Source organism: Protopterus annectens, chromosome 17.part0 (assembly GCF_019279795.1).
Source record: "Protopterus annectens isolate FY-2018-M chromosome 17.part0, PAN1.0, whole genome shotgun sequence".
Taxonomy (NCBI): domain Eukaryota; kingdom Metazoa; phylum Chordata; order Ceratodontiformes; family Protopteridae; genus Protopterus; species Protopterus annectens.
The window spans coordinates 607,783,284-607,810,132 of record NC_056751.1 but is presented as its reverse complement, the minus strand read 5'-3'; the positions used below and the strand labels follow the sequence as shown (position 1 = coordinate 607,810,132).

Here is a 26,849-nt window from a genome sequence, read left to right as displayed (position 1 = left end):
GGCATCTGTTTGAGCCCTTTGATCCTCTTGGTGAGGTACTTTTGGGGTCTTTCCAGTTGTTGCAGGTGTCTGGTAAGGTACATCCCAAAAGGGGCATTGTACTCAATTATGGGCCTGATGAGGGATGAGTAAAGAGGCACGATGACCTCCCCTGATCTAGATGTGAATCCCTTCATGATTAGGTGGGCTATATAAAATGTTTTTCTAACCACTTTGGCCACATGGTTGTCAAATGAGAGATTGCTATCAACTTGGGTCCCCAGGTCCCCTAATTACTTCTTCTGTACTTAATGGATTACCACCTATGTGGTAATTTGTGGGCACTTTGTTTTTGCCAAAGGGGATGACTATACACTTTTTGGCGTTTAGCTTCAGGCCATGGCTCTGGCACCAGTTGTCTGTTTCTATGAGGCCCTTTTGAAGGATGCTTGTGTCGGCTGGAGAGTCGATTATGGCGCCTAGTTTGCAGTCATCTGCGAACTTGGTCAGCCACAGTCCTTCCGTGTTGGCCTGTACCTCCGAGAAATATATACCGAACAAGAGAGGTTTGCATCCTGTATTATGAATTTGTCTTTTATTGAAGTTATACAGCAGCTGATAATTGTTTTTTTGTCATTTGATCACTGTTAAAACAATCACTGATCTGACACAGTAGGATCATTATCGCACAATGTATTGCATTTGTTTAAATTTCTGTAAAACAATCACTGTTATGACTTATGTTTGTATGTGTGATGGATCAGGGTACAGTCTAGTCAAGGGCAACAAACTGACCATAATTTTGTTAATTTTTCATTTCAGTCAAATAAAACCACTGTATATAACTTAAGTGGCTATTTGGTGGTCTGGACAGAATGTATGTTAAAGCAACTGATCATTGGTATAGTGGAACAGAGTGGAACTGCCACATCACAGCATTTTACTGTCTTTTTGAGTTCTTGGCTGTGACTCCTTCTGTGTGGAGTCTGCATGTTCTCTCTCTCTCTCTCTCTCTGTGCTTTATCTAAGTGCATTGGTTTTCTCCAACACCACAAAGACATGACATAAGTGAACTGTGATTTCTCCAAACTTCTTGTAGGTACACATGCAATGTGTGAGTGTGTGCTTGTGTGTGTGTGTGTATGTCCTTGTGACAGATGTCTTGACAGGGGCAGTGTCAGTACATGTGTCCATGTGTGATAAATCAGTGAGTTTTGTGACAGACATGGTTTCCAGGGCAGTGTGTGTGTGTGTGTGTGTGTGTGTGTGTGTGTGTGTGTGTGTGTGTGTGTGTGTGTGTGTGTGTGTGTGTGTGTGCGCTAGAAAATATCACCAACTTTTGAATGTGGATGCTAAGTATTGGCAGACACATACAGGTAGCATTAAAATAGAACAATTAGTAAGTCATTACCATAAGCTTCAAAAATAATTCAGAACATGTATGACAGAGCATCTACACCCTCTTGTGACACCCACAACCCAGATATTATAAATGGATTTTGACATGAGCTTAGTAAGTGCATCTGCTGTGGATCCCACCTAGTGTAAAACCAGCCTTGATTAGAGGTGTTAACAGAATGTCGCTGTAGCTTTGCGGAAGGGGGGCTGGGCCGAGTGTGGTCATTACTTCTTTAATTTTCCTTGCAATCCCATATAACAGGTGTGCACAGAAAGTCTACAAAGCTTGTGCAGGGGCAGGGGACAACTTGATTATTTCTTTAACTTTCCTCACCATCAAACCTCAGTCATGCACAAAAGATCACTACAGCTTGTGAGGCAGCTGAGGTGGTGTGATCATTATTTATTTATTTATTTAACATTTGTTTACCGAGAAAGTCTGACTGGGCACAGGTCCTTTTTTCAGCAGAGGCCCGGGGAGAAAAGCTCCATGAGTAACAGTAAATTTCCCCACAGTCAAATTTCTGAGGTCAACACATAAGGTCAATATAGCTTCTTTAGAAGCAGTATACAGTCTACAAGTAATAAGGTGGAACATACTTTTGCGACTGTTATTTTTACTTTCCTTACCATCAAACAGCAGGAATTAGGTGAAGCACTTTTCGTTTGCTCAATAACAAACTTCATCAGACCAAAATGCCATTAAAACAAATGACTTAAATAACCTTATGCAGCTCCCACTCCCACCAATTAAACAGGAAAAGAAAATGATGTCATGAATACACTTTAAAAACTTTCCCATTAAAATACTAAATAAGTATAACTTGGAAAAACATCTCAATCAAAACAAATATATGTAAAATGTTTACAAAAAATATGATGAGAAAGAATACTTCAAAAATTATTTTATATATATATATATATATATATATATATATATATATATATATATATATGGATCTACCTGAGTAGATCGAAACGTCAGAACACCGACAAATCGCCAGAAGATCGACAAGGCAGAAGACCGACGGAGTATCGACAAGGCAGAAGACCGACGAAGGAAGACACCGACGCTGAGAACACTGAGATGGGGAAAGGATGTGTAAGTATGCGGTAGTGACGGCCGTTAGGGTGCGAGTAAGGTAAGTGTGCGATGTTGGCGGTCTGTAGGGGTGGGATAAGTGAGTTAGGGTTAGGGCGCGGGTTAGGTAAGGGTGCGAGTAAGTTAAGTGTGCGATGTTGGCAGTCTGTAGGGGTAGGGGTGGGATAAGTGAGTTAGGGTTAGGGCGCGGGTTAGGTAAGGGTGCAGTAGTGATATATTTTGGGTTAGGGGCGGGTTAAGTGAGTTAGGGTTAGGGCGCGGGTTAGGTGAGTGTGCGATAGTGACGGACCTTAGGGTTAGGGTTTCGGTTAGGGTTGTAGATAGTTGTGTATGTAAGGGTTAGTGTTGGTTTGTAAGGATTTTGGTGTGCTTGTGTTGTGTGTGTGGGTTTTGGATAGGGGATTTGTTTTGTTTGTTGTTATGATGTGTTGAGTGTATGTGGTGTCGTGTTTGTGAACTGTCGATTATGTGGTGTCGGTGAAGTGCGGGTCGGTGTTATGAAGTTCGATCTAGTCAGGTAGATCCATATATATATATATATATATATATATATATATATATATATAAATAATTATGAAGCAGCATATTTTCTGTAAAAACTATATATGTAGATACATATTACCTATCAATGATTAAACACATTAGATGAATTATAACTGTATCAATCATTATTACTAAATCAATAATTATTACACCAAGATTTTATGTTCTTGAACAACTATCGACCTAAGTAGTGTTTTTATTTCAATAAATTATTAACTGCACAGTAATCATGGAGTCCTGGCCAACCATATGAATGCAATAGCAGCTGCCGCATTAATTCAGCTTTTTCTAAATGTAGCATCCATGGACCACCCCTAGGTTGTTCCTTGACTTGCTGGATACCACAAAACTCGAAATTGTGCTCACTATACATATGTACATGTTTGGCAAGTGCATTATTTAAATTACACTTTTTATGGCATATAAATGTTCATATACCCTTTCTTTGAAGGATCTTATTGTCTTTCCTATACAATAGGCAGGACATTGTCTACACTTAGCCACATATACTACCCCCTTCGAATTACAATTCAGTTTATGATGGATGAGATATTTTCTGCCACTGATTTCGACATCCTGACCCTGATACATAAACTTACAGAAATTACACACCCCACATTTATTCATACCTCCTCCTAATACTTTGAGTTGTTGCATGCCTCAATAAGATTCTTAATATTCCTTCCTCCCCTTGCTTTATTTGAAACATGCTATTCCTGTTTGTTCTTTCATTTTCACCCCAGTCTAACATCAGAAAAGTAGACAGAAGGTTGCTGTCTGTTAGGAGTTGGGGTGATGATGCAAGCTGTGTATATGTATGACAGTAACAAACTTAAAATACATCATTCTAACAGTTTGTTCATTCACTTTCATCTCAATCTAAGACCAGGAGAATACCCAGACGTTGGATGTCGTTTTTTTTTTTGGGGGGGGGCTGTTACATTCCTAGATATGATTTGTATGTTCATGCAAGTATTTGTCTTTTGGGATTAGAGGGAAATACATTTTTGTCAGCTTTTAACATTAAACTTTGCATACAATGCATTTCTTCACTGAAAGAAAAACATATACAAGACTAAAGTTCTTTCCTTGGTTATGATTTTTGTTCAGGCCATCATTGGATCAAAAGTTTGGGAAAAAAAGCTCCCAAATGTACCTCAGAGGATCTAAACTTCCTCAGCTCCTAGGCTTAACTTGATTATTCTCTCTCTAGTTGCTAAAGTGCAGTCTTAGCCAGGCAGAGTGTGCTGAAAGAATGCAGGAGTAAGCTGAATAGTATGACAGTGTCAGAAAATGAGAAAAAGGTAATATGAATGGTCTGGAGAGGTTGAACTTAATGAATATTTGTGGTCCTGGCTGCCATGTTGCATTATGGATGTTTACCAATACTGAATATTGACATTTGTGTGTATGGCCCTAAGGAGTTCTGAATATTACCAATGATACGGACAGTCCTCTAAAGGAATGGCTACCCTAAAGATACAGAGGCTTTTCACAATACAGCATTGTACGTCGTCTGCCAACTGTCATACAGAGTCTTGTTGCACAAGCAATATAACCAAAAGACATTGTGTGTGATAGGCATTCATATTTTCTTATGCTTGACACTTACACTACAGAAGCCTTAAAAACTGGGAACCTATCATCTGTTTCATTTCTTTATGGATAGACTGATATTCAGAATCAAGACCATTCAAAAGTTCTTCAACCATCAAAATATAGGCAGTTACTAGTGGTCCCACTGAGTTTTTTTTTTTTTTTTTTACTACTTGTTACTAGTTGAATTAAGGTTCTAATGGTCTCGGGGATAGTGACATTGTTCCATTTCTTAGTACCTGATGCTTGTTTACATGTTGTGTTTGCTTCATTAAATATTTGCTGCATACAATTCTTGTATATGGTACTAGAACTGGGTATTTCTAGGGGGTGACTTGTTAAAAAGGATGGAGTTTACCTTGTGTCAAAGGTGTGTAGTTACACTATGTCTTGGAAGTAGCTTATTTGTCAACAAAGGCAGGATGCAGAGGTTGAAATCCTACTTCTCACACTGCTTGCCTTGTGTGCCAGTTACTGCTCCCTCTAAATTTCTTTTGCTATGCTTTCGTCTTAAATAAGGTGCATCAAAAACATTCTGTAATCTATTATTCAGTACACCTTTACTGCCCTCTCCCTTCCGTATAAAATCTCCCTGATTGCAGATGTCTTGTACGAATGTTATTATTTAATATATTTTGCAGTAAATCCAAAATCATTATTACATTATACCCAACTACTGTGTACTCTACATTATACCATACTATCAGTCTGTAAACTGTATGTTGTACATTTTTAAACAAATCTTTTGTTTCTCTACTCCTAGGCCCCCTATGAAAAGAAGGCATTGCCCAAAAGGGCTAGCCCAGTAACAAACTAAAATAAATAATAATAGAGAAATAATGTCACTGCAGTCATCAGATGTTTGCTGGTGTGCATGCTCTCAACTACACTTACATGCAAAGTAGAATGGGGGACTAATAAAAATCATACTGGTGCCCATTTGTTAACCACAAAGGCCCACTTTTTAAGAGCAACCTGGGTTTAAGGTCTGGACGAGTGACTTACTCAAATGTCACACAGTAAGCAAATAAGTCCTGAAGATTCAAACCCACTCTACAGGAACTACAGCTCACAGCCACAACTCTCTATGCCAACTTCCAGACTAGGATACACAAAGTGGGTCTCCCCTGAAAACAGGCTACTAATAGTGGGATTAATCCAGTCAACAAAGGCTAGGTAGATATATTGATACACAGATCAATTGATCTAGATCAGTTTGTCTAATAAATGTCTTATTTATTTATTTCCAGTTTGATGACCGGGGATGTCCACTGGACTCAGGGAGCACGTTTTCAATGGAGGCCCGGGGAGAAAAGCTCCATATTACAAAGTTTGGATAGAACAATTTACAATTGTGTTTCATACTAGAAAGCAGGTGTAACTTCTTAGGTACATGTTACCTTTAGATACAGACACAATATTAATGAACAATTTACAGTTACATTTCATGTTAGAGATCAGGTGTAAATTCTTAGGTACATGGTACAAAATTGATATTTACAATATGTACATATGTGTGGTAGCCTATAGATCATAGCTAGGAAGGCTAGTAATCATAGCTGGAGAGGGGTTTAGAGGTGGAGAGAGAATTATAGGACTAGGTAAGGAGAATGCATTTGCATTTTCTGTTACAGTAAAGGTAGGAATGCAACTGAGATTTAAAGTTTTCAAAGCTTGCACAGGTCCTTAGACAGGAAGGAAGAGAATTTGATTTGTTTTGCTAAGGAAAAGGATAGCAGGAGTTGACCAGCAGGGCGACTGGGTTTTCGGACACAGATTAGGTATTTTAGATCTTTTCATTTGCTGGGCATTCAAAAGGAATAGGGCATTTAAAAATGTGGCATTCTTACGCAATAATACATTAGCAACACTTATGTCTCGCCCTCTTATAGCAAGGAATCTAGACAAAGCCTAAAACAATGAGTGGGGCAAAGGCCCAAAATAGGGGCAACTTTTAAATATTGCTGTTATAAACTTAGAAAGCTGTTGGAGTAACATGTTTTGTGTTAGCATGCATTTTCTGAAGAATATAAAGTCTGAAACTGTAATGTGTGTCACTATTCAGTCACTTCAGTCCTCAGTGACTTCCCAAAAAAAAAATGACAAATTTTCTGAGGAACAGACCAACATTATAATTAATGTTTAAGCTGTTTACTTTACAGATACAAGGTGCAGGGTTTTATTCTCAAATGGGATAATTGAGTAGGCATAAAATGGCCCGCAACTAAGACCAGTCTAATGCTGCTCTATTAACTTACAAACATTGGCAAAAAATCATTCTGGACAGTTGAGAAGCATGCATCAACGTGCACCACTAAAAACTAGCCTTTACGTGCTGTCATCTTTAAAAATGCACTCGGGATAGGCGTGTCAACGTCGTTAGCAACGTTAGTGGGCGGGACCTGCTAAACGTATGTAGAAGGCTTTAATGTTAAACTACGTACTTGATGACGATTGTGGCCCCCCCAAACCTACAGGAATTTGCAGACGGAATGGACCTCATCCGAAACTTTATACCGTCTGCTGCGTGCAAAGTCCAGTAAATCTGCAGTCCTTTGTGAACTGGAAACAGCAGTAAAGCTTTTTGTCTCATTGTAGACGTCTTACCTTTTCCCCTGTTTCTGTCCCCCACGTTGTGTGTTACCCTTGTCTAGAATATGATCATTATCCTCCTCGCCCGAGCTGCTAGCGGAAGAATAACTAGCTAAAAGTCCCAGCGATGACGAAAAAGTCGCCATTTTTAGATCCTCGTGATCGCAGAAATAAGCAGGAACTAGAATTGTGATATAGCCCCACCTCTTTCTGGTGTTCCTCGTGACTATGTTAAAAACCGCTACTACGTCTGATATTTAGGTTAATAATTTATTAACAGCTCAGGTACCTAACGTCCATACAACACCATATACACATATGGTTGCTGCTGCATGATTTAACAGACCGGCTGTGAAAAGAAATGAAAGAAAACAAACGGAATAATACTTTGTAAATGTAACATAGTAATGTTTATCTTTTACACAGTTACCACAAAAATATAAACAAATGCCTGGGGTGTTCGCCTCCATCACATTTATGCAGCAATCACAAGTATCTCATGCTGAAACTGCATGGTTACTGTACAGAACAGCAAACAGACCCTCTCACACGTGCATACAATAAGAGTTCTAATTAGAGTAACAGACTGGCAAAGGGCTGAATTGTGCAATGCATTTGCACAGTCAGTGTAACACAGTCGATATTTTAAGGTTAATTTATATGTCCAGTGTAATGGGGGTAAACTTTACATGCAGGCGGTATTTTCACTTTAATCTTAATATTTAATGCAACGGTGTAAGTTAAAGAGAGAATTTCGCTTACATATGTTTGCACGATTGATGTTGCAATATTTTACATATTTAACTGCAGCGTAACATAACAAAAGACGCGGTGGTACAGTGGTTCTCCTGTTCGATTCTCGGTTGGAGTGCCTTCTGTGTGGAGTCTGCATGTCCTCCCTGTGATCGAGTGGTCTCCGAAAGACGTGCGAATGTGCGTGCCTTTGCTGAAGGTTGGGTGTTGGGCTGGCAACTTGGTACCATAAAAATTGACTGCCAATCATTAGCAGACCGGAGTTTTGCTGTGGCGACCCCTAACTGGGAAAAGGAAAACAAAAACTGCAGAGTAACATGGTGTTACATCAGCTAAGTTTTCATTTTCTCGCTCACTATAATTTTAATAATTTGTTAATGTGACCTTTTGACCAGGGCTGTTAATAAGACAGCTGTGTAACAGGGTGTTACACCAGCTAAGTTTTCATTTTCTCACTCACTATAATTTTAATAATTTGTGTCTGTCCAAGGTTAATGTGACCTTTTGACCAGGGCTGTTAATAAGACAGCTGTGAAAATACCTAGTCATGTCCTCTCACTTTATGTCAGTTGAGCACAGGTTGCCCTTAACCATGCAAAGCTGTCCAGGGGTTACAGTTTTCACTTATAACCCACTTTAAAACTAGCTTTGAGGAGAGATTATGGACCGATTACAAATTTAGAGAAAAATGATGTTTGTGTACATGGCTGCAATTGCAATAATGTGAGCATCTTAATTTGCACCATATATTTTTTGGAGGTAGGCATACTAAAATAACACTACCAGGAAACCATGGGCCATATTCCAAAATATTTTCAGTGTAAGTGACTAAACTCTGTCTATAGAGCAGGCTTACTTCTTCTTTTGGCTTTTCCCAGTTAGGGGTTGCCACAGCAGATCACCTGTCTGCTCATGACTGGCAGTGGAGTTTTACAGTGTCAAGTTGCCAGCCCAGCGCCCAACACACACTAGGGCCAATTTAGAGTGTCCAATCATGTCTTTGGGATGTGAGAGGAAACCGGAGCACCCAGAGGAAACCCATGCAACCACAGGGAGGACATGCAGACTCCACACAGAAGGCACCCCAGCCGAGGATCGAACCGGAGACCCTCTTGCTGTGAAATGGCAATGCTAACTGCTGCACCACCATGGCCGCCCTCTATAGAGCAGGCTTACACATATTCCAAAAGGCACGCTCTTGGTTTGATTTACACAGGAATAAGTCACTTACATTAAGAGCACGTCTTTTGGAATCAGGCCCCATGATGATGAACATGTATTGGGTAGGTTGGTGGGTATAGTCAAGGTTTTTTTTATAACTGTACACCAACTTCCAGAATTTAGCCCACTCTAATTGTACCCCTCCGCCCAATATCCCCACATAGAATTGTTCATGTTTCTGGGCAACACACCTGGAAACCAAATGCTCAAACCCATTTGACTGAAAAGCATCTCCACAACAAATATACCGTAAAAAATGTTTTTGCAGGAGATCAAGACCCCTGTACCCCACATGTGGGGGGCTTTGTCCCTTACTTCTGCACTTGTATATATTCAGTAGTCACACAACCAGGAGTGCAAACACATACGGGGATACAACATAACAGTGACCATTACAAGCTACACACACTCTGCTAGACTCACATCCTTATTAACTCCTATGATAAGAAATGACTCCATGAAATACTTTCTATAGACATCTATGTTTTTCACTTAAATGAGGTTTCAAGTAAATGGGTTTGAGGTTTCAGGCAATTAAACATTCAGGCAAATGAATTAGAACCCATTTTACTATTGAAATAAATCCAGAAACAATATGCAAATGTTAAAAAAAAATAACCAACCAGACATCCTGAAAAAAAAAATATAACAATAAAATAAAATATCATGATATGACTTTTAGATTTAAATTCTAATACATCTCACTATACTGGCTGGCAACTTGGTACCATAAAAATTGACTGCCAATCATTAGCAGACCGGAGTTTTGCTGTGGCGACCCCTAACTGGGAAAAGGAAAACAAAAACTGCAGAGTAACATGGTGTTACATCAGCTAAGTTTTCATTTTCTCACTCACTATAATTTTAATAATTTGTTAATGTGACCTTTTGACCAGGGCTGTTAATAAGACAGCTGTGTAACAGGGTGTTACATCAGCTAAGTTTTCATTTTCTCACTCACTATAATTTTAATAATTTGTGTCTGTCCAAGGTTAATGTGACCTTTTGACCAGGGCTGTTAATAAGACAGCTGTGAAAATACCTAGTCATGTCCTCTCACTTTATGTCAGTTGAGCACAGGTTGCCCTTAACCATGCAAAGCTGTCCAGGGGTTACAGTTTTCACTTATAACCCACTTTAAAACTAGCTTTGAGGAGAGATTATGGACCCATTACAAATTTAGAGAAAAATGATGTTTGTGTACATGGCTGCAATTGCAATAATGTGAGCATCTTAATTTGCACCATATATTTTTTGGAGGTAGGCATACTAAAATAACACTACCAGGAAACCATGGGCCATATTCCAAAATATTGTTTTCAGTGTAAGTGACTAAACTCTGTCTATAGAGCAGGCTTACTTCTTCTTTTGGCTTTTCCCAGTTAGGGGTTGCCACAGCGGATCACCTGTCTGCTCATGACTGGCAGTGGAGTTTTACAGTGTCAAGTTGCCAGCCCAGCGCCCAACACACACTAGGGCCAATTTAGAGTGTCCAATCATGTCTTTGGGATGTGAGAGGAAACCGGAGCACCCAGAGGAAACCCATGCAACCACAGGGAGGACATGCAGACTCCACACAGAAGGCACCCCAGCCGAGGATCGAACCGGAGACCCTCTTGCTGTGAAATGGCAATGCTAACTGCTGCACCACCATGGCCGCCCTCTATAGAGCAGGCTTACACATATTCCAAAAGGCACGCTCTTGGTTTGATTTACACAGGAATAAGTCACTTACATTAAGAGCACGTCTTTTGGAATCAGGCCCCATGATGATGAACATGTATTGGGTAGGTTGGTGGGTATAGTCAAGGTTTTTTTTATAACTGTACACCAACTTCCAGAATTTAGCCCACTCTAATTGTACCCCTCCGCCCAATATCCCCACATAGAATTGTTCATGTTTCTGGGCAACACACCTGGAAACCAAATGCTCAAACCTATTTGACTGAAAAGCATCTCCACAACAAATATACCGTAAAAAATGTTTTTGCAGGAGATCAAGACCCCTGTACCCCACATGTAGGGGGCTTTGTCCCTTACTTCTGCACTTGTATATATTCAGTAGTCACACAACCAGGAGTGCAAACACATACGGGGATACAACATAACAGTGACCATTACAAGCTACACACACTCTGCTAGACTCACATCCTTATTAACTCCTATGATAAGAAATGACTCCATGAAATACTTTCTATAGACATCTATGTTTTTCACTTAAATGAGGTTTCAAGTAAATGGGTTTGAGGTTTCAGGCAATTAAACATTCAGGCAAATGAATTAGAACCCATTTTACTATTGAAATAAATCCAGAAACAATATGCAAATGTTAAAAAAAAATAACCAACCAGACATCCTGAAAAAAAATATATAACAATAAAATAAAATATCATGATATGACTTTTAGATTTAAATTCTAATACATCTCACTATACAACACAGAATTATGACTGGGTCTCTGAACGTAACCAATTTGTTAATCTACTAAAGGAACAGATTTCAAGAAAATCACCTCAAGAAGATTAAATGGTGGCTGTTGAAATCCATTTTGAGAACAGAAAAAAATGATGTTAAAAACTGGTGATGCAGATACACTTGCTTAAGATTAATTTGTCAAAAATTCAGACAAGTAAAGGACTGTGCATTTTGTCAGATGTATAGTATACAGCATTAAGACCAATTAGTTAGCTAGAGTGATTTATATATTTTGTGATACATTAAGTTTTTGAGGTATATACCTTATGGAAGCCAGACCACATCTCTTTTCTTCATGTTATTTATTAAGCTTGCTAAAGTAACATAAGCAGCAGTGGTGACATTTCTGCCAGAAATGAAGAAATGTATTTAATATCAAAAATGTTTGTGTTTGGAATGACAGACTTAATTCTAAGTAGAACTATGTCTGATTTGCTGTCACACAGAACACTTTGAGGAGAGTTGGCTGAAAACTGGAACTTTCTAAATATATTCCTCTCTGAAAGTTTATTAAATAAAATGTCTGAAAACTTTCAGTGTGTTGCCTTCCTGCACATTGCTGGGGATTTTATTGAAGAGGAGGGAGATAAAACAGTAGCATTTAATTAAAGATAAATTCAGTAATTATTGTTAGCACAGAGTTTTCCTTTGTTACATGTGTTCTTTACTAGAGCACAAAATCCTGCAGACTATTGATGAGTACATTACTGAGCTGAATAACAGAGCCTGAGATGTGAATTTTGCGGGAGTCATGATTCTCTTATAAGAGACATAATAATTTATGATATTTGAAAGACTGTGAAACAAAAAAAAAAACAGCTTTAAGAGAAACAGACCTAACCTTATCTATTTATTTATTTATTTATTTAACATTTGTTGACCGGGAAAGTCCGACTAGGACAGAGCCTATTTTCAGCGGAGGCCCAGGGAGAAATGCTCCAGACACGTCTTTCGAAATGCAATGGATGGATGTATGCAGACAAATTAAATTACTAGTGCAGCTAAATGAATTAACTAATGAAAAAGAGGTAGAGGATAAAACGTGAGCCAAATAATAAGTCAAAATGAAAACTAAAGGCAAGATATGTTGTCAAAATAATGACTATGAAAAAAGAGAGCCATGTATGAATGAGAATTCAAAATGGAATGAAGACTAACCTTATTGTTTTAATTCAGCAGATGTGGCCATGATAGTAGTCATTGTCCAGATTTCAATCAGTCCTGCGAATCTACTGTAACACGGCAAAAAAGTACATACAAGCAAGAAAGTGTGGTCAAAGGAACTTGCAGGTTGCTGATCAGAAACATGGAAATAAACTGTTTATTGGTATTATGGAAGCAAAATGAGTTGATAATGTAGAACATGAAAATGCATGTAATGCAATAGAGACAGACAGGAATGTAGGATAGACAACTGGAAAAATACTCAAGAGAACTGATGCATAAAATGAATAATTTAAACTAGTTGCATATTTGTGTCAGAAAATACTTATTTTTATTTATCCTTAAGATACACCGTAATAGTCTGACCAAGCCTGCTAGCTGTACAATGAAGGGTATCCTCCTACAGACTCTCGATGAGTAACAAAACCACACTCCAGCAATTCAAAAAGTTATGCGGTGGTAACGAATCAAGTAGTCACCAAATAGTCACCAAAAGAAATTTATTAGTCAAACATCCAGAACTCCATAAAACTCCATAAAACAACACAGGATTTTTAGGAAAGAATGTTTTTCTAATTCATATGTACACTATGAGAGTGACCATCCCCCACATTTGAAAAGAAACATTATCAAAGGTCAAATGATTAGGGCGTCGAGAATGACTAGTGAAGAGTTGGAATGTAGGGATGAAATGGAAATTATACAAAATTTATTCCAGGAAAGGGGGTATCCCTTAGGGCTAATCAAAAGTGTGAAGAAGGAAGTCCTAAAGAAACGTAAATCCCAATATCTGCCATTACTAGGACAAAAAACAATTACTACCAATATAGGAAATAACTATTGGAATAGAGGGATCAATACAACCAAAGACGACAATACATTACGTTTAACCCTTACATACTACAAAGGGATACGTTGGCTACAGCAAGGATTATATGAGGCTTGGAAGATTTTTTCAAGAATGAATGATAAATCTTACATATTTCAACAGCCTCTAAGATTTTGCTATAGAAGAAATCTCAATTTCAAAAAGTTATTTGAGAGGAAACAGATCATACATAAAAAAGGTGGTACACAACCAAAAACAGGTACACATAAATGTGGTAGATGTGGTCAGTGTCCCTTTATTGTGGGTGAAAAGGAACTATTTTTGGAGGGCAGTGGCATTAGGCTGAAAAGTCATGGATACTTTACTTGTTACACTAAGGGTGTGGTCTACCTGGCCTATTGCACGGCATGTGGGGCATACTACGTTGGAAAAACGGAAAGACATCTCAGGCAGCGGATTTATGAACACATGAGGGATATAAATAAAAAGAACGAATATAACGCATTGTTCAGACATACCTTAACATGTGAAAAAGCAAACATAAAATTTTGGGTCCTAGAGGAGTTAAAGAAAAATGATAAGGGGGTGACTGGGAAACCCTCTTGGAGTATAGGGAACTCATATGGCAACTTAGGTTAGATGCCTGTGGCCATATGGAGATGAATGACTATTTTTCTATAAAACCGGCTTTAAAACTTCTAGCAAATAATCCTAAAAGGAATAAGGTGTGAACCCAGGTACACACCTTTTCCTTTACATACATTTTTAGCTACATACATTTCTACTTATATATTCCTACTTATATATTCACACATTACCCATTCATATATTTCCACACATTTATCTGTATATTTTTATATTTATATTTACATTGTATACATTGTTCTCCTCAAATTGTATTTTAAAAAGATATATATATATATTTATACATATTTATACATTTATTTAAAGTTTCATTGCACATATGTCACCTTACCTGTTATTTGTTATTTGTCAGTACTTGTAATATATTTGTCCATAGTGTTTTTGTTTTTTTATGTATTTATAAGCATAGAACAGGAATGAACACAGTATAACTTGCTTTTTAATATCTCTCTTATTTATTTATATTTACAGGTGCACAATTGATGCAATAGTTTTTTATGTAGTTCTTATGTATTTTTTATGGATTTTTATGAATTTCTTAACGTATATAGATTGGTTTTAGTGAAGGTATTTTATATTGGTTCAAGTTGCACTACACTACTATGTTAATTAATGTATTTACTAGTTATGCAATTCACTTACTTTGTAAATTATTAATTACCTCATTACCCAGGTACTATAAAAAGCAGTCTATTATGAGAACTATTTGATTCTGAAGAAGTCTAACAGACGAAAGCACGCTCAATCCTGTGTTGTTTTATGGAGTTTTATGGAGTTCTGGATGTTTGACACAAATTTCTTTTGGTGACTATTTGATGACTACTTGATTCGTTACCACCGCATAACTTTTTGAATTGCTGGAGTGTGGTTTTGTTACCCATCGAGAGTCTGTAGGAGGATACGCTTCATTGTACAGCTAGCAGGCTTGGTCAGACTATTACGGTGTTGTTTTGTGGAGTGGAGGTAAGATTTTGGGTTATCCTTAAGATACACTTAAAGCTCTGTGTAGGAAAATCGAGAGAGACATGAGAACATATTGTTAATATATTCTGCCTATTAATGGAAGCTGTAGAGATGCAAACAACAAAAAACATTCAGACAAAGGAAGGCATAGGACTAGGGCAAGTGATATAGAGACTTGGAGAAAGAGACATAGGGGTGGAATAATTATATAAGGATCTGCTACAGACTGAATTGGCCTGTGGTTTAGGGGAGTCCTGTGAGGTCAACAGGGATCTGAGCATGTCTTTTTATATGTATGTGTGTGTGTATATATATATATATATATATATATATATATATATATATATATATATATACATGTTTATATAGAGAGAGTGAGAGAGGCAATCTTAATCTGTTGATTTCTACTTATTGATTATTTCTCTAGAAAGTTGTTGTACATGCACACTCAGTCCATTTGCCTTTAGCTTGGAACCATTATATTGTAATTAGTCCGAGTCCATACATGTTCTTCCACCTCCCCACACACCAGCATCATACAACACACTCTGCTATAACAGGGGCTTGCAGATGTGTTCTGGAGCAGTCTCTCTCTCTCTCTCTATCCCCCTTACATCCCTGCTACTTATAGTTTCCTTCACATAAAGATAGATTCACTGTTGTACCAGCTTCACTGCCTTTGTTCTGTAATTTATCCCTTTTTCTGCATTGTAATACTACCACTGTGCCCTCATTCTGGCTTGGCTGTTCCCTTATACTCCATTGTTCACTTTTTGTTTAGGCATTTGTTGAATAATTACACTCCCCACACACATGTACCTGTACATTGCATCCCAAAGTCAACATTTCCCATTGTAGTGTACCATCCCTGCTTTAGCAGGGATTTGCATATACCCATACCTCCCAACCTCTTAGAGCACGAAATCTGGACAAAGCCATAAGTAAAAGCGGGACAACAGCCCAAAAAATAGGGACAATTTTTAAATATTGCTCTTACAACCTTAGAAAGGTGACAGAATAAGTTTTGCATTAGCATAAATTTTCTGAAGGATATGAATTCCAAAACTCAAATGTGTATCATTATTTTCTAACTCCAGTTTTTAACTATTTGTCTCTAATTTCTCAGAAAACTATAATTTTATGTTAAAAATAGACCAAAAATATGAGGCAAAAATCTGGACATTCTGCGAAAATCTGTCCAGTTGAGAGGTATGCATGATATACCTGTAATGGTGCCTGCTTCCATGTTTCTCCTGCTTCTTGGTTGCAATGCATACCAGGCTCTCCCAGCAACCAATGTTTTTCATAGGTTCATAGGAGGTCACTAGGCTAGCGACCCCAGATCCTTTACAAGCCTAGCCATGTTAATCCCAAGTATCCCCATTTTCACTTTTTGGGAAGTTCGCAGAACAAATTTATCAACAGAGCAGGTCTGTGATCAACATCGGCTACCCCTGTCCAGGAGGGACATGGGTGCTACTCCATGGGTGAATTTGCAGTCTCCCATCCAATTATCTAGGCTGCATTTGAATAGGGTCAGTGAGGAGTTCTGTTTCACATGAATAAGAAGTGTATTCCAGAGAAGTGGCTGTCTCTGGGAGACATATCTGTCGCTCCAGCATGTTCTGTTAATGTCACAAGCTAGGTTGAGATCCCTAGAGTGAGTGACTCTTGTCCCATTTGACTTGCAGAAATGCAGCATTTCCATTAGGGCAGAGTCAGAGATTGCCCTATAGGCCATTCATAGGTTGCCTCTCAGCAGCCTATAAAATATTTTTAGAGGAAAGTAACAGGGCTTTTAGCCTGTCCACATAGGTCATGGTTTGGATTCCCTGTATTTTCTTAGTGAGAAACATCTGAGGTCTTTCCAGCTGCTGCAGGTGTCTGGTGAGGTACCTTCAAAAAGGTGCATTATACTCTATTAGTGATCTGATGAGGGTCGAGTACAGTGGAGTTCTAACATCCCTTGACCTAGATGCTATGCCCTTGCTTATAAGGTGTGCTACGTAGAGGGCTTTTGTGGTCAAAGTTCAGATTGCTATCAACCTGTCTTCCCAAGTCTCACACCACTGGGTTGGTACTCAGGGGGGTGCTGTCAATATTGTAATTTGTAGGGAATTACATTTTGCCAAAGAGAATAATAATGCATTTTTTTGCATTTATTTTTAGACCATGTCTTTGGCACCAATCATTTGTTTGTGTTAGTCCTTCTCATAATATGTTGACATTGTTGGAGGACTCATTGATTGCTCCCAGTTTAGAATCATCAGTGAACTTGGTGAGCCAGAGCCATGTACTTTGGCCTGGACTTCTGAGAAATAGATGCCAAACAGTAAGTGGCCCAGCACAAACCCATGTGGTACTCCACTGGTGATGAGTCTACTACTGGAGGTGGAGTCACCAGTTTTGACAGAGCATGTTCTGTCAGTGAGCCAATTGGCTACTCATCTAGTAATGTAAGGGTTAATCCCTAGCTGGGAGAGTTTCTGAATGATGCTAGCATGGGTAATTGTGATGAAAGTCTTGGCAAGGTCATGATAGGCTGTGTACACTCTCTTACCTAATTCCATGGCTTTGGTGACGTTCTCAAAGAAGTCTACCAGGTTTAATAAGCATGTTCTACCCTTAATGAAGCCAAACTGGGCTGGGTCCAGTGTTTGGAGGCTGTCTGTGTCTTTGTTGATAAGGTCCATGACAATTCTTTTCATGACCTTGCAGATGAGGCTGGTTAGACTTATGGATCTATAGTCCCAGGGTCAATTGATGGCCCCCCCTTTGTGCAGGGGGACTAATGTTGCTACTCTCCATTTTGCAGGAACATAGCCAGTTCTCAAGCTATGATTGAAGAGAACGCCAAGTGGGGCCACTAGGTCTTCTTTTTGATTGTTTAGTAAACAACTTAGGATATTATCTGGTCCTATTTAGGCCGTGTTTTTGGCCTTGGTGAGCACAATGATAACCTGTTCTCTAGAGATACTAGGCAGAGGGCTGGTGTCAGGTATGCTTTGGAATATGGTAGGTGGAAATAAGTTGGGTGAAGTTTGTGCTGAATCTGTCAGCTAGCAGGTTGGTGATATCTTCCTGTGTAGTATGAGTGATCCCATCTACAACCAGTTTGGCACATAGCTGGGCATTTCCTTTTAGACTTCAGATAAGTAAGCCTTATGATTAACCTTGTCTAGGGATGAGGTTTTAGTTTCATAATTTGCTTTAGAAAACTTTACAAGTTTTCTGATTTTATTGTTTAGGCTTAGGTGGGAACTCTTGCTCTGCAAAGTGATATCCCTTTTGCAGTCCACCATAGTGGTTTGTTTTTATGGGAATATCTGTTTTTTGATCTTGTCAGGTACAGCAGAGTTTATGCAGTTGCTTAAGTGTTTATACAGAGCATTTGGGTGCACTTCTGCATAGTGATCATTGATACCTGCGATTGTGGGTGGTACTAAGCTTTTTATACCATCTCTTAGTACGCTGTAGATAGCTTTGGTGAAGTTTTTTATAATTGTTATTCCTGTAAGGGTGTCAGTTCCAGTAGTTACTTCAAATGGGACTGATCTGTGGTCTGATCTACCCAGGGAGAGCATCACATATGGGGAAGTACAGTGACCCACTGTGGTGGTGAATACTATATCCAGAACATTGAAGCCCCTAGTGAGGATGTAGACTATCTTTTCCAGAGCATTTGTGTTAAAGTCCAGAAACCTCTGGGCGAGTGCGTATTTGCTCATGTATCTCCCCCCAGTCTATGGAAGAATGAAGTAAAAACAAACCACTGGAAACAGGAACAGTTTGGAGAAGTATAACTTGTTTAATATAGACAACACTAACAAAATGAATCAGTATTTAAATACTTTAAAAGATCACATGATCTAATACAATTGATGATACCAATTAACTAGGCTAATCAGACTCACTTGTTTAACTCTCTTAGCAGAAGTTTTAAAGACACATAACCATTAAGTCTTGGTGGTATGTGTGCTTTCAAACGCAGTATCCAATAGTGTTCAACAAATTCAGTCAAGTGTTCTACATTTTCCCCTCAAACAGGCTGTTTTAAACACTGTATCAAAAATATAAAATCATGGTTAAAACATTCTTCTAGTTTATGCTTATACAATGCATTTGTATCAGTGTATCTTCTTATATCAGAAGGGTAGTTAAAGACACATTCTTTAGGTTTTTGGTTGGTTTTGTCAACATAGTAAGCTTGACATTGGTTACATAAGGCTAGATAAATCAGATTCTTTGTGTTGCAGTTACCATAAACATTTAACTCAAAATTAGACCTAGTGAGTGGATGTACAGAAGATTTTCCTGTGTATATAAATTTACAATAAACACATATGCCACATTTAAACGTACCTTTCTTTATAGTTTCATGATGCAACCTTATGTGTGGTTGTTCTTTGTAACAAAACAGATGTTTCTGCATTTTACATTCAATAATATTGTCAAGGGGCAGATGATTAGAGTGGCAAAGCTGATTAGTTTAGATTTTAACATGGATTCCCAACTAGATAGGTTAGCAGTTGATTTCATCGACAGAGGTTGTAAGGCTAAGGATGTCAATGCTATTTGTGAAGAAACATCCACTTGCAGTGAAACCTACATTTTTTTCTGTTAATACTGAACAAACAATAAATAGGGCACATCCCAGAAACATGACTAGATGCCTTTTGACTTATAATAGAAACACCAATAATGTTAAACGTATAATTTCCAAATATTGGCACATTTTACACGATGTCCCTGAACTTGACTTGAACATATCTGCATGGTCTATTTTTGGATACAAATGTAGTGATAACTTGAAACATCTGCTTTTTTACAAAGTACAACCACACATTAGGTTGCATCATGAAACTATAAAGAGAGACACATATAAATGTGGCAGATGTGTTATTGTAAATTTATATACACAGGAAAATTTTTTATACATCCAGTCACTAGGTCTAACAGTGGTGTAGCTAGAGTTTTTGCTGCCTGGGGCTAACTTTGAGTTTGCCCCCCCAAAATAAAACATAATGCACATCATAATTATACAAAAAGTAAAAATGACGGTACTCACATCCATTGTTAAAAGTGATGCCTCACCTTTGATATCGGAGTTGCAATCCACAAACTTGTTTGTCCAATTATGCAAAAGCATTTCCCTGACACACTAATGAATTATTTTCCCCAGTAACCCATTCATTAGTTTGTATTGTGTATGCACAAGCACTAAAATGACACAATAAATTATTTTGCCCAGTGGTCACTTTAGCAGTCTGACCATGAATGCCAAGCACTTCCCTATTACAAATGAATTATTTCTCCAAGCAACATCACAAAATGACACATTTCCCAAAGAGACCCCTTCAATAAAATGTCCAGCTATGCAGAAGCACAGAATGAAACATTTGCCTAAGTGACCCCTTCAGTAATATGTCTATGTATACACATGCACCAAAATGAAACATTCACCCAAGCAGCCCCTTCAGTAAAATGATGAGGTATGCAGAAGCACCAAAATGAAACATTTCCCCAAACGACCCTTCAGTAACATTTCCTAGTATGTACAATCAAGAAAATGAAGCATTCACCCAATGTAGGTTCAATCTTTCAGCCATTCAGTCTTCATATTTTGGGACACACTCTAGTGGGTCCCAACATTTCAAATGGTTACCCCTGAGGAACTGCATGCTGTTTGTATCATTAATTGTGCAAATAGTCACATTTTTCATATTAATTTAAAATGTTATGAAAACATGCCAGCAAAAAGGAATTGTTAGCAGCTTTGTGAAACTCCAATTTTGGTATTAAATTGCTACTGATACTCTCCCTCTAAATGAATGCTTTTTAAGATACAGGAAGATATAAAAATTTAGACCAAAATGTAACTAGATTTGTTCCAGTATTATATATTACACTACTGATATAATGACTGTTAATGTAAAGATGATTATTTAAATATTTTTTTGCTGAATAATTCTGTTGTTTATACTTCTTACTAGCATTCCTATGAAATTATAATTGTTGGGTTTATGCTTTTAATCTTGATTTTTCCAGAGAAGAGTTAGGATTCTAAAGATGTGCCTAGAGGAGTGCTACATTTCAGAAATTTTGGCATAAATCTATTACGGGAATACAGTTATTATTAGTAATGCAGTTTAAACTATTGAGTCCAAATCACCATTAACGTGTTTCTTCATATACTCTAATATAGGTACCATGTTTTCATTGACTGTTCTTCCAGATTTATTTTGAGTTTATATTGACAAATGATTGCCATGTCCCCAGCACTGTCATTGTCTAATAGGATATTTGAATTAAGATGAGAATATTTGGTGGTTCTGTTGCTGCTTCGCTACCTCAAGCTTCTTCATCGTGTTGGCCATAAGTAAGTAAGAGTTATTGATGAAGTTCACTTTCAGTGTGAAACACCATCCAACATTGATTACCTGTTTATTTTCATCTGCCAGCGGTATGAATCACTTATTTTCGGAATGTCTTGTTTTTTTCTTTGTTTTGTTATCTTGAATCCTGTATATCATTACTTTTTTTTGCATCCTCTTCCTTCACATAAACATTTTCCACCATTCAGTAATCTCTATGACCTTCGATGTCGTGATGCCAGTTACCAAACTTTACATTTCCCAGGCCTAATATACTTCATAAGTTCACGTATGTCATTCCACTTCTGCAAAAGAGAAAATGCAGCCAAAAGGCAAACCTCTCTCTGTAATTTTGTACATTCTTTGGAAGTCTGCCATACATTTTTTCCAAATTACATGGATGCTCCGGTTTCCTTCCGCATTCCAAAGACATGCAGTAGGTGAATTGGACACTCTGACTGGCCATAGGTGTGAGTGTGTATGAGTGTGTGGTGTGGAAGAACAACCGCAGCAGGGTGAACCTTGGCTCTAGATGATTGTCACTGTTGAAATGACACCCTAAACTCATGCAAAAATGAAAAAAGGAGTTGTGGATGGATGGATATACTACTGAATGTAAATCACTGCTATTTCTCCTGTACAGCATCTGTGTTATACAGACTGGTGTCACTCTCTCTCTCTCTGTTTATAGTTCCTATCAGTAACATAATGGCATACACAATCTTATCTCTGCTCAAATTGCTGTCAGGGAAGTAATGTACCATGTCATGTTTTTTATTCTGTAGAGACTGTCCTTTTCACATTGCTGAGCTCGACAAAGCCCAGTTCTAGATAACTGCCTGTGAGTCCTGGGAGGTGGGTTCTAAAATGGACTCCATAGAGGACATATGAGACCCCATGCTACAAGTTCCATGAATACTTTAAAAATGAAGCTGCAATCTTTTAAAAAGTAGCAGCAGAATCCGAACCTTGCTGTTTTTAGGTTTGTGCTGCCCATAGCCCCACTATTTATATATTCTCACTCAAATATCACTGTACCTAAAATAAGGTGAAACACTCCAAGATACTGCATTTTGGTGTGGGGGCTTAGTATATATTCCCCATAATTGCATTTAATTTTTACTGTTCTGCAGTTCACAGTTGCCTTCCTCAGGCATTTAGTAGGTGCAGCCCAGAATGTGTATTATTCTGTGTGCCTCCATTCCACACCAGTAACACTGTGTGACTTGACTCTGAGACTGGATAAATGAAATCACTTTAACAGTTTGAGTCTGTAGCTGTCCCTAAGTTTGCAACCCATTTGTTCAATAAGTCAGCCCCCAAAAATAATAAGATGCTGAAAGACATTCCAGATTTATTTGCAGACTGAAGCATATTAAATAGTTGTATATTTGTCACATTAAAATTTGCCTGAGTCTGACAAAGACTCTTTCCATTTGTACTCCAAGCCCTATATAGCATTTTTTCAAGGAGCAATTCCCCTGCAACCCTTGTGTGATGCTGTAATTTATATTCAACCTTAATTATGCATACTGAAGTCACACATCAGGGAAAAGAATATATCCATTTTCCAAGTACAACTGATCTCAAGGTTAGACTATACTATGAGGTCCCCAGTTCTCAACTGTTATTTTATCCAAATTAACTAGATTAATGATCAAAGTTTGAATGTATATTTTCTTATGGAACTTTGCATGATCACTTTGCCACTCTATCGCCACTCTACATATAAACACATGCACACTGTACATTGTGTGTGTGTGTGTGTGTGTATATATATATATATATATATATATATATATATATATATATATATATATATATATATACATATATATATATATCTACACACACACACACACACACACACACACACACCTCTCACTTGTACGACCGTTCATGGTGGTCCACTGTGCAGTCCAAACATCATCTGGAATTCAAATTCCACCAGTGTGGATAATGATGTAAACAATCTCGGCTTCTGCTTCTCTGCAACTGGACACAACGAGCATTCTTAAAGAAGAATGGCCTTAAAAAATGTAATTTTTTTTAATTAAAAGGAAAGATTTTATATTTTTCCAGACAATACACTATCCAAAAAACAGTCTCCATTTTCTGGACAGTGTCCCTTCAGTCCACAAAAAAAAACACTACACCACTGAGGTCTAATTTTGAGTTAAATGTTTATAGTAACTGAAACATGAATAATATGGTTTATCTAGCCTTATATAAATAATGTAATGCTTATTATGTTGGCAATACTAACCAAAAACTTAAAGAATGTATCTGTAACCACTTTTCTGATATATGAAGACATGGTGATATAAATGCATTGTATAAGCATAAACCAGAAGAAGGTTTTAATCATGATTTTAAGTTTTTGATATTGAGTGTTTTAAAAGAGGCTCTTTGAGGAGAAAATGTAGAACACTTGACTGAAATTGTTGAATACCATTGGATACTATGTTTGAAAGCACACATACCACCAAGACTTAATGGCTATGCGTCTTTAAAACCTCTGTTGAGAGAGAGATAAATAAGCGGGTCTGGTTAGCCTAGTTAACTGGTATCATCAATTATATCAGATCATGTGATCTTTTAGAGTATTTAAACACTGATTCATTTTGTTGATTTTATCTTGCCGGAAGAAGCCTGTATTTGGCGAAAGTTTTTAAACTTTTGTTGTCTTTATTAAACAAGTTATATTTCTAAGAACTGTTCCTGTTTCCAGTGGTTTGCTTTTACTTCATTGATATCTGATAACTCTTATTCACTGGATTTACTGTTACTGACTGGTTTGTGTGTGTTGAGTCTATGGAAGGATAGTTGAAATCTCCCACGACTAAGGCATTGTAGCCTTGCACAGCTGGGGTGCTCTCAGTGGCTTTGAACCTTGTCTCAGTAACTGCACAGACGTTAGCATCCTCCAAGGTGAGGAATGCTTCCAAGGAATGCGGTTTTGTGTTTAAACTCAAATAGTTAAGCAGCACTACCCTGAGTTTGTCTTGATTAGATTTTGTTACAATGAAAAAGTTGTTGTTTTGACATTGCCTAAAAAAGGCACTATGAGGGAGGCAAGGGCCTTTATCAGTATCCCAAAGCCTAGGTGGGGACAGGTGCAGACCATCTCTAGCAAAGCAGCGAGGTCTGTCTACCATATCCTCTCAGGCTGACAGATACTGGATTCCCCTGGACTGACACCAGAAGCTAAGCCAATTGTTGAAGTCAATCATTTTTTTGTTTATATTGTGGCATCATCCTGGGTGAAGGTAGGATACTGCTTAGGGCTAGGGACATACCTGTCTGGGACACATAATCAGAGAGTTCCGTCATGTCTCTCTTCATATAGTCCAAAGAGGTACATCTCAAGTCATTCACTCCAGCATAGTCTATGACAGAGTCACAGTGGTATTTATTGTTGAGTGGCTTGAGTGCATGCATGATTTGTCAGATCCTGGCACCTGACAGGCTGCTGAGCATGAACTTTTCCTTGTCCAGTCTGGTGAGGGGGACATCTGTGTATCTCACTATGGAGTCTCCTATGGCCAAGACATTTGATATGTTTTGACTTAGCGGCTTATTTGTTTTGACATGGGTGTTGTGTTTATATGTCTAGTGTTTATTTTTGCTTAGTAGTGAGTGTGGGTGGTGTGCATTTGGAAAGTCTCTGTTCTTTTGGTAGACTTTTAGTTATTACCTCCGCATATGCGGGTTTATGTGTCATGACCTTATTTTGTGTGAGAGGTGAGGTTTGCATGGGAGGTGAAGCATACGTGCTGACAAACCTGTTTGACTTCTAGTTTGTTTTTACATGAGAGCATTGACTCCAGTTCCACAGTGTATTTGCATCTCTCAAATAGGGTGTTAGTTTGCTTTAGTTGTAAATGGTTGTCAGTGTACACGAAGCAATTACTACATTGCCTCAAGATCCCTGTATCAATCAAGATGGCAGGAGAAATGATAGGAAACTGCCCATCGATTGTGGCAGGATTTTTCTGAATGTGGTATTTGGGAAGGAAGTGGGCTATTTGGACTTAGGCTTAACTAATGGGCTAGTTTGACTCGGAGTAGCAAAGACAGTGGGTGTATAGTAGGTTGTGGATGATAAGCATGAAAACACTGCTTATAGTGCAACTGAGTTGCCCTTTGCTCAGCAGGAAAGCTTGGGATGTTCTACTGGAAGGTCTCTAGGGAAAAGTAATGTTCCCAGGCATTTGCATCTATACAGGGCACTGCTAACCCCCTGTTGTGCAGTGAGCAGCAACGGGCAAATGTGAGGCTTATATACTGGGGAATTTAAACAGTTTGTAACACAACTACCAATGGGAAAGCCCAAACTGAGCCTTTCTCCAGCAGTTCCCAACTCAGATGGGTCCTGCACTACACACTTCTATCACAAGGGTGCAGGGAGGCCCTGTTAATGTAAGATGGCTGGTTTAAGAGCACAGTGAAACCAAACAGTCTAGACTCAGCAGGTCTGAATCTAGCCTATGCTATATAAGGCAATGAAACACAATTTCAAAGTGCAGAGTAAAAAGCAGTCACAAACAGTAAAAATGAAGCAGTAATTTATTTATTTATTTCACATGATATGTAAGGCAAGGAAATACAATTTCTAAATGGGAAGGAGTAGGGGAGAATCGCTTAAAGGTCAAAGTGAGAGCGTGTAGTAGTATGCTATTAGATGACCTGCAATGGTGCCACTCTTTGCATAAACTGGCAACTCTTTGAGCAGCTGTGAACTGTGGGAGACTATAGAGAGTGTTTCCTACAGAGGATTTTAAACTGGAGAGGTTTGCTTATATGCAAGCACAGAGAACTGTGTTTGCACATTTTATACCAGCAGGATGAAAGACATTTCTAAAGTTAACCCCTCAGGCCAATCAGACGAAAACACAATGAGCTATCAACCAATAGTTCTCACCTTGGAGAAACTGACTTTAGCTTTCTGCTCCCACCAGAGTGCCAAGGAACCCTTTTAATGTAAAGAAAACTGGTTTTGAGCTTAAGTGTAGTAATAAATGCTTTACAACAGAAGTCAGAAATCCTGCAATATCAGGAATACTTGGAAATAAGTTCTCTAACCCTTAGAAATGTTCACAACACACAAAACTTTGCAAAACATGGAGTAATATTTTGGCAGACTCAGTAGAACTTTGGCAAACTCAGAACAGCTTTTGAAGTATTAGTGGAGGTTAGGAAATATCAGAATACT

At 38.2% G+C, this 26,849-nt stretch overlaps 1 protein-coding gene across 2 annotated transcripts in view; it reads right to left on the bottom strand.

Annotated features, from left to right (window-relative positions):
* Window positions 1–8,097, bottom strand: part of LOC122791850 (dual specificity protein kinase splB-like) — a 44,900-nt gene extending 36,803 nt beyond the window's left edge. Inside the window, exon 1 of one of the 2 annotated variants that reach the window (XM_044059826.1) lies at window positions 7,973–8,097. In XM_044059826.1, the coding sequence (XP_043915761.1) occupies window positions 7,973–7,974 (2 nt within the window). In that variant the 5' untranslated portion in view covers window positions 7,975–8,097. Of the gene's footprint in view, window positions 1–7,225; window positions 7,404–7,972 lie in introns of those variants that run through there. The other variant, XM_044059825.1, reaches the window with a different exon arrangement.
* Between the last annotated feature and the right edge of the window lie 18,752 nt (window positions 8,098–26,849).